This window comes from Bufo bufo, chromosome 5 (genome assembly GCF_905171765.1).
Source record: "Bufo bufo chromosome 5, aBufBuf1.1, whole genome shotgun sequence".
NCBI lineage: Eukaryota > Metazoa > Chordata > Amphibia > Anura > Bufonidae > Bufo > Bufo bufo.
The window spans coordinates 420528950-420542888 of NC_053393.1; the positions used below are offsets into that span (position 1 = coordinate 420528950).

At 38.8% G+C, this 13939-nt stretch overlaps 1 protein-coding gene across 1 annotated transcript in view; it reads right to left on the reverse strand.

Annotated features, from left to right (window-relative positions):
• The window catches only part of GADL1 (glutamate decarboxylase like 1), a 476825-nt gene that overhangs the window by 313974 nt on the left and 148912 nt on the right, over window positions 1-13939 (reverse strand). The window contains exons 5-6 of the mRNA XM_040433316.1: window positions 12062-12168; window positions 10107-10222 (exon numbers count right to left, since the gene is read on the reverse strand). Of these exons, the coding sequence (XP_040289250.1) occupies window positions 10107-10222; window positions 12062-12168 (223 nt within the window). The remainder of the gene's footprint in view (window positions 1-10106; window positions 10223-12061; window positions 12169-13939) is intronic.

Consider the following 13939-nt stretch of genomic DNA (forward strand, 5'->3'; position numbering starts at 1 on the left):
ATATTATTGAAGAAAACCACAGAAATAAGATAATAATGCACTTAGTAAAGTAGATGCAAGCATTTTATATGGACAAAGTCCTCACTCTGATATGATAATATCTGAGACACTTAGTCAATATATTTTGATCAAAACACATCTAAGCCCGCCTACCAAGCGCCAAGGTGGTCTCAGGTCAGGCGGGTCCTACGCTAAACCTACCTAAGCCATTGGACTTCTATGTTCAGGAGCGCAGACGCCGCACATATGGTGTGATGCTCCTAGTCACCTCCATGTGCATCAAGCAACCAATGGGAGGAGGAGCCAGCACACCTATATGTACCAGCTAATCAAGGCGCTCTATTGGATAGGAAGGGCAAAAGTGCAGAGGAATGCTCTTCCCAAGATAAAATAGTTGCGCATTCACACTTGAAGGTGCCACTCCCTCAAGCAAATACTACATAGACAAAAAAATCACAGAAAAAACTAAGATAAAAACATCCTGCACGGTATGATACAAATGTGCGTATGTCCCTGGCCATATTATTGAAGAAAACCTACCATGCTCTGAAGTGAACCTACCATGCTCTCAGTTGGAGTTCCTGAGAGCTATGGATAAGGTGAGCTTTGATAACTGTTCACATGGTGCGGTGCTGCGTGGTGACCATTGTCACTGTTCTGGTGGGTTGGGGGGGTTCAGTGCTAGGTTTGGCATTGTCAAGCAGCAGGGGTGCTGTTTTGCTGCTGGGTCCAACCGCCTGCTGGGTCAGCGCCGCAGTGTCGGTGATCACCACGCAGTACTTTGCGAAATTTAGAGTAGGTCCCACTCATAGAGGCAACCTTGGCGTGGTTAGTGGGCTTATGCCTTTTGATCAAAATGTGCACTAATTCATCAGTTAGCATGTAGCATAGGAGGCAGTACACATGCTCCAAGTAGCGCTGTCTTCTGCTAAGTAACAGGGATGAGAACAAAGCATAGCATGTCAATGTACGATTAAGTTATTTTTCTTTTTTTTGTATATCCATGAATATAGATTTGTCTTATCTCAACAACACTATCTTAGGTTGAAACTGTCCAAACTGTTATCACTGGGGGAGCTAAAAATGCATTGTAGAACCATCCAAAGCAGGAGATTGTGCAATTTGAAATGCACAAGACAAGAGGTTGGTGAAGGACTATAAATATAAATAGAAAATATACCGGTATATATAAAATAATTGGAATTGCAATCAATTTTTAAATAACTGAAATCCCTTATGGTAAATACACATGACATTTTCCATGATAATAAAAGAAGAACTCATTGCTGGCATGAATAGATTCTTGATTAGTTTTCTACTCCTGTCGGGTTCTCTGGATACACTGAATGTTATAATGCCACCAGGGCTTTCCTGACCTTTTAAAGTAATTCTAGCACAACTTATATCAATGTCCAACAAAGTAAACAAACATATGGCTTAAAACTGTATTACATTGCTGGGGGATGGGTTTATATGGCTTCTTATCATTTATTTTACACCTGTTAATCAAAAGCATATACACTATTAACAAGATTCTGGGCATATTAAGTTTAAATTGAGCCTTTTGACCTCTTAACAGTCCTGTTAAAATTGGAAAAACCCTTCTAAAAATGTGAATTTTTTAAAATGAAATTTTTAATGTGTGTCTGCAGTAAATCTTGTTGGTGCACAACTCAAGAGATACTATTGCATTTTTAACCCATCAGTAATTAATTTTAGTCTTAAGGACCAATAATATTTTCCTCTTTTGTGTTCTAGCATTCATAACTTTTTAATTTTTTTCAATTAAATATTTTTTTTTATTTTGCGGGATTAGTTGTATTTTTTTAGGAACCATTTTGGGGTATATATAGTGTAATAAATCATTTTTATTGTTTTATTTTTAGGGGGAATGATTAAAATGCCAGTTATGGCATTCACTGAGTGGTAAAAATAACATAACTTTATTATGTGGGTCACTACAATAATGATAATACAACATTTATTTATTTATTTTTTTACTATTTTTCCTTTCCTCTTACAGCCTGTCAGCTCTACTACTACTCCCTCATTCTCCCCCAGACTGACAGGGAGGGGATAGCTGGTTTAGCTGCTCATATCTCTTATTTGGTACAAGCTAGGGGCTTTGTATTGTTTGAAAGCTGGCATCTCAAGCTTTCAAATAATGCCAGGGATATCTCCCTTTTAGCTTGGACTCAAGCTGTCATTTTGGTCTGTGGAATACCAAATACCTGGAATATCAGCTTTCAAACAAGACCAGTTGCAGGCTTCTAGCTGCTACCATTGAAGAGATATCAACAGCTAAAGCAGCCCTCCCCTCTTCCACTTCTGCCACAGCCTGAGCTGAGCTTGGGTAAAACAGTTAGGTGGTCAAAATAATTCTCCATAAAAGTATATAAGTATAAAAAATAATTTCATCCACTAATGAACAATGAAATATGTTCATCACAGTGCTGCCCACTCAGTGGGACTAGAAGAAAAAAGCCAAACTCTCTGACTCTATAATTTTGGCCCCTTGATTGCAACTTTGTATTCAATGGAAATGGTTGCAGCCAAGGATTTCTAAAGTGGACAACTCATTACTATCATATATTTAAAATGCATATAAATATTAATAAGAAATTGGAAGTATTTATGTATAGTGATGAGTGGGAGGTGCCATATTCGATTTCGCAAAATTTTGCGAATATTCAATTGAATATTCGTCTTATATTCGTTGAAATCGAATATTCATCATTATTCTATTTATTGCGAATAATATGCGATTTAATTATTCGCGTATTGCGAGTGTAACTGTATAAGGCAACTTTCCTATAGCGCTATATTCTCTATATTCGTTAATTCTAGCAAGCCAATGGGAAAGTTGACTATGGACAGCTCTAAGTTGGATTCGCAATGCGAGAATATTACTTTGCCTATTTTTTGCAATAAATAAAATAATGACTCAGTATTCTATTTATTGCAAAAAATAGGCAAAGTAATAATCTCAAATTGTGAATCCAACTTAGAGCGGGGTATAGCCAACTTTCCTATTGGTTGGCTTGCTAGAATTAACGAATATAATGAATACGAATATAGCGCTATATTCTCCATATTAGTTAATTCTAGCAAGCCAACCATTAGGAACATTGCCTATACACAAAATTAAGTTGGATGCTCAATGCGTAATTTTACTCGCATTGCGCATCCAACTTTGAGTGTGGTCTAGATGACCGTGATTCTCACATCCGACAGTACATTCTATCATGGAGGCGTTCCCATGGTGATGGGGACGCTCCATGCGCACGGGAATTTGGCACTCGGCAGACGCGCCAACGGGCACTGACTGGAGCGGGCAAGGAGCGCGGAGTCCCCTGGACATGTAAGAAGAACTGCTTTTTTGAAGTCGGAACAAAAAAACAAAACAAAAAAAAATAACGAATATTCGAATTAGCAAAAATATAGCACTATATTCGAAATATTCGCAAATTAGCGAAGTGCTGATATTCGAGAATAAAATTTGTAAATCGAATATTCGCGCTCAACGCTATTTATGTAGTCATAAGTATTTATGTTGTCAAACTATGACTAATGAGGCAGCACATGCATGTAGTTCATGTTGGCTCGCTAGGAATGTTGGAAAGTAGGAAAGTTGCCTGTAGACAGTTCTAAGTTGGATTCGCAATGTGAGAATATTACTTTGCCTATTTTTTGCAATAAATAGAATGACTCCGTATTCTATTTATTGCAAAAAATTGGCAAAGTAATATTCTCGCATTGCGAATGCAACTTAGAGCGGGGTATAGCCAACTTTCCAATTGGTTGGCTTGCTAGAATTAACGAATATAACGAATACGAATATAGCGCTATTATGGCATTTTTCAACAGCGTCACTTGTGGACAAACATTTGTTATCTCCTATGCCTTAGAGAACTCCATCTTGCCAAGGCACAGTGGTTTGCAGGAGGAGATTGTGTGTTTTTTAGAGGTATGTAGTATTTGCTATATACTATTCATAGCTTACCCTCTGACAAACTGTAGTCAAGGTAAATTTTTAGAATTTAGAAAAAATGGCAGATTCCTCATGACAAGAAAATAGCTTTGCCTCTATACAAAATCACTAGTCATAGCACGCATGGAATATTGTGTACTATTTTAGATACCTTAATGTAACAAGTACATAGCTACCGTAGAGCAGGTGCAGAGGAGAGTCACCAAATTAATTAAGGGAATGGGTCGATTGCAATACCAACACAGGTTATCAAATTTGTATGATCTATCCTCAGAATGGGCCATTATTATCAGATCGTCAGGGTGCAACTCCCGACATCCTCGCTGATCACTCGTGCGAGCTCTACTTCCTCTTCAAATTTACCTATGCGTTGTCTCCTTTGCAGGGGCAACTGCAAAGGAGCTGACACAGAGGAAGCAGTGGTCATGGTTAGCAATGTTGTCTTCGAGCCCTGGAGACTTGGGATTCAATTTACCCAAAGACAAGGACTTTGTATGTTCTTCCCGTGTTTGGTTGATTTTTTTATATTTTTTTCAGGCACTCCAGTTTCATCTCACCCTCCAAAAATATACAGATAGGTTAAAAAACTTTTATGAAAATGTGCTTACATTCATCCCCTTACTGGCATTTTCAGTAATATGCCTCAGAGTTGTTTAGAGTGTCTTTTGTCTTGCTGGTGTTATTTTCACAAGATAATTGGCTCATTAACTACTAGACATTAGACAGATAAATGTACTTGCATTATATTTAACTTATTTTGTGATCTGTAAAATCAAATGGCCCATGTAGTTATTTATTCATGTCTTACGGTAAAGTGCTGAATAGCTATGCAGTGCACTTATACCTATTATTACCTTTTATTTTATACTAATTATGAATGTCCCTTCTCACTTTGACATTAAAGAGTTTTTTTCTCTTTTCAGTTAAAAAAAAAATATATATATATATATTTATTTTATAGGGTAAAAATATATGTACGGTAATAGATCCATGGTAATGTAGCTGTATAATACAACTAGAATGAACCCAAGGACTTGCATGCCTTTTAAAAGTGCATTATAACTTTGGCTGCCACTGATAAGGTGTAATTTTATGAAAAGTACTGGATGTAAAATAGGCAGGTGACCCAGGGCTACAATCAAGGTCTCTGTCTCTAATTTATGCCACCCTCAGACAAAGAAGCAACAATTTGGTGACAGATTCCTGTTAATATAAACTGCATAAAAAATATATAGCTGACCCATTCTGATAAACCTACATTTAATCTCTTGCATGTTCTGCTGAGCAATTATAATAGTCTGTTCCATTTGCACTCATTAGCTATCATTTTTCTACAACTGAACGGAATAACAAGGTATGGTACATCAAGTGCCATCAACATTGTAAGGGTGAAGAGACAGCAGTAATGTGTGAGAGATATAATTTTGGAGAAAGGCCAAAACTAAAATAATTGTTTAAATTAATATTATACATGCTGGTTGTAAGCATACTATTACATTATAATCACCTCAAAGAGGTTAAAGGTTCTATGAGTCTAACAGTTATTGTTCATTTCATGGAGCACTCATTTTACAATGGCTTTTTAATAAAAACTCCGGGAAAGGCTAATACACAGAGTTATACCTAGTGCAGGGCATATGTGCAGCGACATATGGCACAGGCAATCAAAGGGCACCATCACGTCCTGCACAAGGCATAATATAGTGCATCAGTTGTGACCTGAGTGTTCAGTGAACCTCTTGGTGCTGTAAATAAAAAAAAATAATACTTTTGTTTTTTTTCATCTCTATGTTTCAGGAGCTGTAACTTTTATTTTATTTTTTACTTTTCTGTTCATGTAGTCACATGAGGTCTTGATTGATGAGGGACAAGTTGTTGTCACTACCAGTGCCAGCGGACACAATTCTCTGCCTATCTGTTGACATCCAGTTGCCAGGAAGACAGTCTGATGTCCCACACTGGACATATCACGGCACGACCAGGCAGTGAATCGCGTTACCAGGAAGCATGGGGTATTTAAACAGGCAATTTGCTGATCACAGTTTGACTGTGAATGGTATATACCTCACCAGTACTTTGGATTGTTCTGATCTTCTGACTTTAGCTACTGCTTTTGACCCAGATTTTCCTTTTCTGCATCTCCTGGTTTGACACTGGCTTGATTCTTGGACTCGCTTCTGTCTGACATATTTGGACCTACACTTGACCGCTTGTGTATGACTTTGGCTTGGTATTGTTTAGTGATCTGCTTTCTGATTTGGCTTCATTGTTCTCTCTTGGTTTTGATTGGTTATGTTTCACTCTGAGTACTTTGATTCTGAGTTTTTCTCAGTATTTGTGTGCCTGCCTGTCACTTTGTTTATTGTTTTTCCCCTCTGCTTTTCCCTGGTAAGCCCCGGCGCGTAAATAAGCAGGAACTGTTGACCAGTTCTCCAGTTGTGGGTCACCATTTAGTGCAGTCTTGTAAGTATGTAGGAATGTAGGGTTCCCCCATGACAAGCACAATTTGAATTACTATAAAGTGTATTGAAAAACGGGAAAAAAATCTTTGCGGTGTGCAATAAAAAACAAAATACATAATACTATCATTGTTTTTTTTTTTGTGTTTCTTTACTTACACCGTTCACTGTGTACTTAAACTGACATGTTCCCATAATTCTGCAGGTTAATATGATTGCAGAATTGCTAAAGGTATGTACTTTTTCTTATGTTTTGCTACTTTAAAATATATTTAAAAAATGTTGCTATCTATCACCATAATTCTAACACCCATAACTTTTTATATTTTTATTTAAGAGCTGTGTGGGGGCTTGTTATGGGCAGATTGTAGCTTTATTAGTACCAGTTGGGGGTACTTTTTTTAAGGGATGAGCAGTGCAGCAGGCCTGAAAAGCAGAGTTAGTCAATCAAATTGGAAGTTGAAGGCGTATACACACCAACAGAGTGGTGTTTCTGGAATCTCTAAAGAAAAAACAGGAACACAGCTGAAAATAGTGAAAAACCATTAAATTCTAAGTATTCCTGCACAGATTTATTTCTTCTCACAAAATCCTAATACATAGTAAAAGTTAAAAACACTTCTCTTTACACGAGCATCTTGTGTGTAGAAATAAATTAGTGCAGATATACTTGGAGTTTGATAATATTTCACTATTTTGTGGTTGCATGTTTTTTTTCTTTTTTCTTTAAGGTACAACCACACGGGTCGTAGTGGGCTTTAATTAAACTAATGAAGACCTCACTGTTTTGTTGGTCTCCATTGTTAATCGCCATATGGTGTTGAAGGTTCTGTGAATCCATTAACAATGCAGACCAACTAAACAGTGTGGTCTTCCCGTAAGTGCATGCAGTACTCGGCACGACCACATCATGTGGTCATACCCCTAGAGATTCCAGGAACACTACATAGATACTGGTGTGTACATGCCTTCAGCTCCCAGAAGAATTGATTAACACTGCTCTCCAGGCCATTGTGGTTTCAAGGCTCAAGTACTTTCTCTGATCCACTGAATTTGCTATTATTTAACTAGTAACATAGAAAGCTGAACAGATCCCTTTTTCTTTTAGTAAATACTAGTATTCTTAGCAATTCTAGGGCATTGTTTCTAATAGCTGCATTGTGCTGGTCCTCTGTTATTCCTCCTGAATATTTACAAATAAATTGAACCTGGATGTTACAATTTCTTGTCAAAGGATGTGTCCCTGTACACATTGTCAGCACTGATTGGATATTTTCAGGCTATGCAGAGATATACCCCAAGATGGTAACACCCAGTTGTACATATATTCATAAATTTTGAGAGGGAATCCAGGGGAACAGGCAAACATACAGTGAGGAACAGAAGTATTGGAACACCCTGCGATTTTGCAAGTTCTCCCACTTAGAAATCATGGAGGGGTCTGAAATTCACATTGTAGGTGCATTCCCTCTCTGAGAGACAGAATAAAAAAAAAAAATCAGGAAATCACATTGTATGATTTTTAAAGAATGTATTTGTCTTGCACTGCTGAACATAAGTACTTGAACACCTGAGAAACAGCAAGAATTCTGGCTCTCAAAGACCTGTTATTGTGCCTTTAAAAAGTCAACCTCTACTCCACTCATTAATGAAACTTAGTAGCACCTGTCTGAGCACTTTAAAGACACCTGTCCACCCCACAGTCAGTCAGATGCCAACTACTACCATGGGCAAGACCAAAAAGCTGTCAAAAGACACCAGAGACAAAATTGTGGATCTCCAGAAAGTGGAAGAGGCTAAAGACGACTGTCAGTCTCCCTCGGACTAGAACTCCATGATGCAAGATCTCACCTCATGGGGTATCACTGATGATAAGAAGAGGGCTAGGACCACAGTTTCAAAGGTCACTGTCGGTAGAACACTATGTCATCATGGTTTCAAATCATGCATTGCACGGAAGGTTCCCCTGCTCAAGTCATCACATATCCAGGCCCGTCTCAAGTTTGCCAATGATCATCTGGATGATCCAGAGGAGGCATAGGAGAAACTCATGTCGCCAGATGAGACCAAAGTAGAACATTTTGGTCTAAACTTCACTCGTTGTGTTTGGAGGAAAAAGGAGGATGAGTTGCATCCCAAGAACACCATCCCTACTGTGAAACATGGTTTGGGTGTGCTTTTCAGCGAAGGGGACAGGATTACTGCACTGTATTAAGGAGAGGATGAATGGGGTCATTTATTGTGAGATTTTGAGCAACAACCTAATTCCCTCAGTCAGAGCATTGAAGATGGGTCGTGGCTGGGTCTTCCAACATGACAATGACCCGAAGCACACAGCCAGGATAACCAAGGAGTAGCTCCGTAAGAACCATATCAGGGTTCTGGAGTGGCCTAGCCAGTCTCCAGACCTAAATCCAATAGAACATCTTTGAAGGGAGCTGAAACTCTGTGTTGCTCAGCTACAGCCCCGAAACCTGACAAATCTAGAGGAGATCTGTGTGGAGGAGTGGGCCAAAATCCCTATTGCAGTGTGTGCAAACCTGGTCAAGAACTACAGGAAATGTTAGACCTCTATAATTGCAAACAAAGGCTTCTGTACCAAATATTAGCACTGATTTTCTCAGGTGTTCAAATACTTATGTTCAGCAGTGCAAGACAAATAAATTATTTAAAAATCATACAATGTGATTTCTTTTTTTTATTATTCTGTCTCTCAGAGTGGGAATGCACCTACAATGTGAATTTCAGACCCCTCAATGATTTCCAAGTGGGAGAACTTCCAAAATTGCAGGGTGTTCAAATACTTCTGTTCCTCACTGTAGAAATATAAGAAAAGATGCTCTAAAATGATTTAATTGAGAATACAATTATTTACTAAAATAGAAATAGTTGAATATCTATCTTTAAGGTTGCAAAGTGCCACAGATGTGCCAAAGGAATTAATGTGTCACGTTACAATCAAATGTACTAATAATGTATATGAAACAAATAAAAAAAATAGCTTTTTTTTCTCAAAAAGTCAGTATTGCAGCCAATTTTTTCTCCTTCAATTGGGATGAGTTACAGTATCTGACACAGCACATGGACAGAAGTGGTGCTGTTTTTTAAACCTTATACAACCTCTATTATAGTACTGGAGAATGACAGGCTGAATTACATAAATTGAGAGCATTAAAGGGGTTCTCCAGGCTCTCCTATATTGATGACCTATACTCAGGATAGGACATCAATATCAGACACCCGGCACCCCCGCTGATCAGCTGATGAGGGGACCGTGTGCATTTGCTGTCTCCCGTCTCTCTTTGTGCTCTGCTGCTATGTCTATGGCAAAGCAGCTGTGTGCAGGAAGAGAGATGGGAGAAGGCAAATGCACACTGTGTGCACCGTATCCTCATACAGTTTATCGCCGGGGGTGCCGGGTGTTGAACCCCCTCCTATCTGATATTGATGACCTATCCTGCAGATAGGTTATCAATATAGGAAACCGGACAACCCCTTTATCACTATGTACAATGCAGCTGTAGGCTATCTACATTTACACATATCTCTGTTCAATGTCATATGAAATAAAAACAAACTGACTAAATGTCTTACTATGTACAATAACGTGCATTTTGTTAATGAGCTATTTCCTTATTCTTTTGCGAATATCATACCTCTTCTGAAGAAAACATGACAAGCCGGGGAACGCTTGACAGTCCATGCTCTTTTATGTCAGGACAATACTTGTACCTCGCTAAATTTACAGCATACATATTGGATACCGAGCCACCTGGAGATTACAAAGAAAACAATTCCGATGGGCCATGCGGGAAGGTAACAATCTGATTTCATCTCATTGGCATCTCAGCACATTATTTTCATGTGTTTCCTTTTACAAGTACTGTATATAGGACAAATGGTCACCATTCTATGTATATATCTGTAAGGCCTCATGCACACGACAGTTCCTTTTTTTTGCGGTCTGCAAACCACGGATCCGCAAAAAACGGAAGCCTCCCGTGTGCCTTCAGCAATTTGCGGAACGGAACGGGCGGCCCATTGTAGAAATGCCTATTCTTGTCCGCAAAACGGACAAGAATAGGACATGTTCTATTTTTTTTTGCGGGGCTACGGAACGAAGCAACGGATGCGGACAGCACACGGAGTTCTGTCCGCATCTTTTGCGGCCCCGTTGAAGTGAATGGGTCCGCATCCGAGCCGCAAAAACTGCGGCTCGGATGCGGAACAAAACTACGGTCGTGTGCATGAGGCCTGAGGGTACAGCTACACGTTCAGGTTTCTTGATGCAGTTTTGGAATCAGGAATGGATCATAAAATGAGACAAATTATAAAGGACAGATTTGATTTTTCTTATTTTTTAATTCACTCCTGGTTTTGGCTTTTAAACCTACATCAAGATATCTGAACACGTGTCCATACCCTACTACTCCAGAAATAAGTTGTAAGTAGACGACCCACCATAGTCAATATATAAATGGTATTGGGTGTGTTCTTTTTAAAGATGAACAAAATCATGAAAATTTACATTGCAATTGCTAGCATGAATTTCCTGTCTTGATCAACATTCTAGCATGTATGAGGAGCTCCCAAATCTCCCCAGAAAATGCAATTTAATGTTAGACTCATTTGTTCTTCAGGGAGATAAGCCACCAACAGATCTATATGGTGGCAGCTTTCTCCTCTCTCCCTATTAGAAACAAATACATGCTTGGCTAAAATGAGCACATATGTGCGTGGGGGAGATGGGAGTGCTAGTTGTGTTGCGGATGAGCATTCAGCTGACAGCTACTAAAGGTGTATGTGCACCTTTAGGTTCTGTCCATACTGCAATTCCTGGTGTCAAAGAACATATGGTGCTAACACATATAGTTGTACCCATACACATTAGACTCATAACAGATGATTTCAAATAAAACGATTGTTGGATGAAATTTAACAATAAAAGCTTATTTTAACCAACAGATGACAAACCATCAATAAGTTAGCCATACTATAGGGACGATAGATCTTTGAAAGAACATTATCAGAATATTCATCATCCTTCGCCCCAGTGTCATTGAACATGTATGGGCAGTTTGAATGACTACAATGGCCAATGTGAAGTAAAATGTGTATGGCTATGTCTATGAACACATGGCTTATTAGGTCGTTCATTCAATGGTTGTTCACCCATCTTCCAACTTCTATCTAATGTGTGTTTACAGTTACATACAGTACATAACCCATTTACTCCTAATGTAAAATGGGATTCCATTCTATTCATAAGTAGTTGACTATGCCTTTCAATACATTGAAAAAAAAAAAGGATTCTAGTGCATTTCTACGTCTTATCAAAAAACAAAAAAAAGTCTGTTTTGGGGCTTTGGTTTATGATATAGGCTACAGTGCTCTGCCAGATCCATTATGTGATGGGTATGGCCTTATAATGCACCTGATTGACTTATAATGGGGTCTGCTGTATTCTGCCAAGGTGTCGTTTTAATGGTAGGAATAGCTCTGCATGCAGTGCAATTTTTCCCTCCAAAATCATGGATTCTGCTACCTAGGCCCCCATTTAAACCTTCAATGTAGACACGAATAGAGCCTAACAAGAATAAATCACACATACCTGGGCTAAATATACCATCTCCCTCTTTCCAGTCTAGAAATTCCATCATCTTTAACAAGACAGCCTCTTCAGTTAGTATAAACACAGGTGATACTTCATATGTGTATCTAGATGAAAAGAGATAAAACTCAAGAAGTTATGTTGTAAGAATTAAAATGTCTTATACAAAGCCTCATACACCCTCACAAAGGCCGTTCACACTGGCATTTTCATTACATTTGGAAGTAGTGATGAGCGGCAGGGGCAATATTCGAATTTGCGATATTTTGCGAATATTTAGTAGAAAATTTGTCATATATTCGCGAATTTGAGAATTCACTATTATTTTCTTGATTGCGAAAATCGGCAATGTAATATCTGCATAATGCGCGCGCAATACAGGCGTGGGTCACTTTTGCTACATTTTCCAAGCTGCTAGAAGAGACTAGAGAAAATGGTTGGCACGGCAGAACATTAAATATGGCTTTATATGCAGATAGAGTGCTCCAATATATTCGCGATTGTGCTAATGATGCAAATATTTTGGCGCAATACATGAAATTTCACATTTTAGCAGGTCTGACTACATATTATTGACTGGTGCACTATGTATTGTTGTGACATCACAGCACTATGTCTGTAGCATGTATGTATGGACAGCAGAACCTACCTAAGACACTGCACTGCAACAGCTACACTATATAACAATCTAACCTACAGTGACTCCCACTAACTATCTGTATTATATATATAAGCTATCTAACTATCTATCTAATTTAATGAGTGGAAAGCACACAGCACAGCAATGACACTGCTGTCTCTCTCAGAACTTTAAAAAACTGTAGAAAATGGATGCTGGGGAGGTTCTTATATAGTAAGGGGTAGGCAACTTTCTTATTGGTTGCTAGAGATGTTGCTAAGCTCAGACAAAGACATTGCAGCCTTCTCATTGGCCCACAAGCAAGAAGCAGGGAGGGATCATGGGTTCACCTAAAAAAAGAAAATCTAGAATATTCGAAAATATGAATATATATCACTATATTCTAAATATTCGCAAATTCTCGAAGTGCCGATATTCGCGATTAATATTCGTGATTTGAATATGCGTGCCCAACACCATTTGGAAGTTGCTTTTACAAAAATGATTGCTAATTTTATTTTTTACCATCAAAATAGATTTTTTGTACATGCTTACTGTTAGGAATAAGGACCGCCTTATTCCTAGTTATAATGTTTGCTGTGATATTATATGTTTTATGGGTATATGTCGTAGTGTAACATAGTCTAGTGTGATTCACATTCATATACAGTATGTTTTTATATATTTGTATTGCCAGGTCAGCAGCCATTGATTAATTGGTTGAAGGCTGCATATAGTGCCGATATGTCTGCCTCATACATGTGAAAAACGCAAACTGCTCCCCGGGGGGTTAGTTAGAACAGATAAGCTAACCAGGATGGGCTTGTTTGGTGGTCACACTCAGGACAGGGGACAGCAGACTCTCCGGCGCCGTGTGTCAGCATGGGGGCTTCATACCAGAGAATGAACAGTAAGTTGCAATCCTTCATAACTTGTTTAGGATGGGGCTGACGTCTCCAAAACCCAGCTCACCATATCTGGTATGATGGGGGTATCGCATGAACACCAGACATGGCATATCAACTCGCCTTCATCTTCTTAAAATAAGGATTTCATGTACCGAGCGTCCTGGACGTGTCTCGTTTGATATGCTAGGACTCAAAACGATGAGATATGAATTATGAAGAAGGTCTCGGGTCTGTAGTTTCCTAGTTGCCCTGGTGAAGATATATTTTTGATATTTTCATACCTGTTCCCTAGATGGCCAGTGGGCCGGCTGTATGGGTAATGAAGCTCGGCCCAGAGGGGCTGAGTCAGAG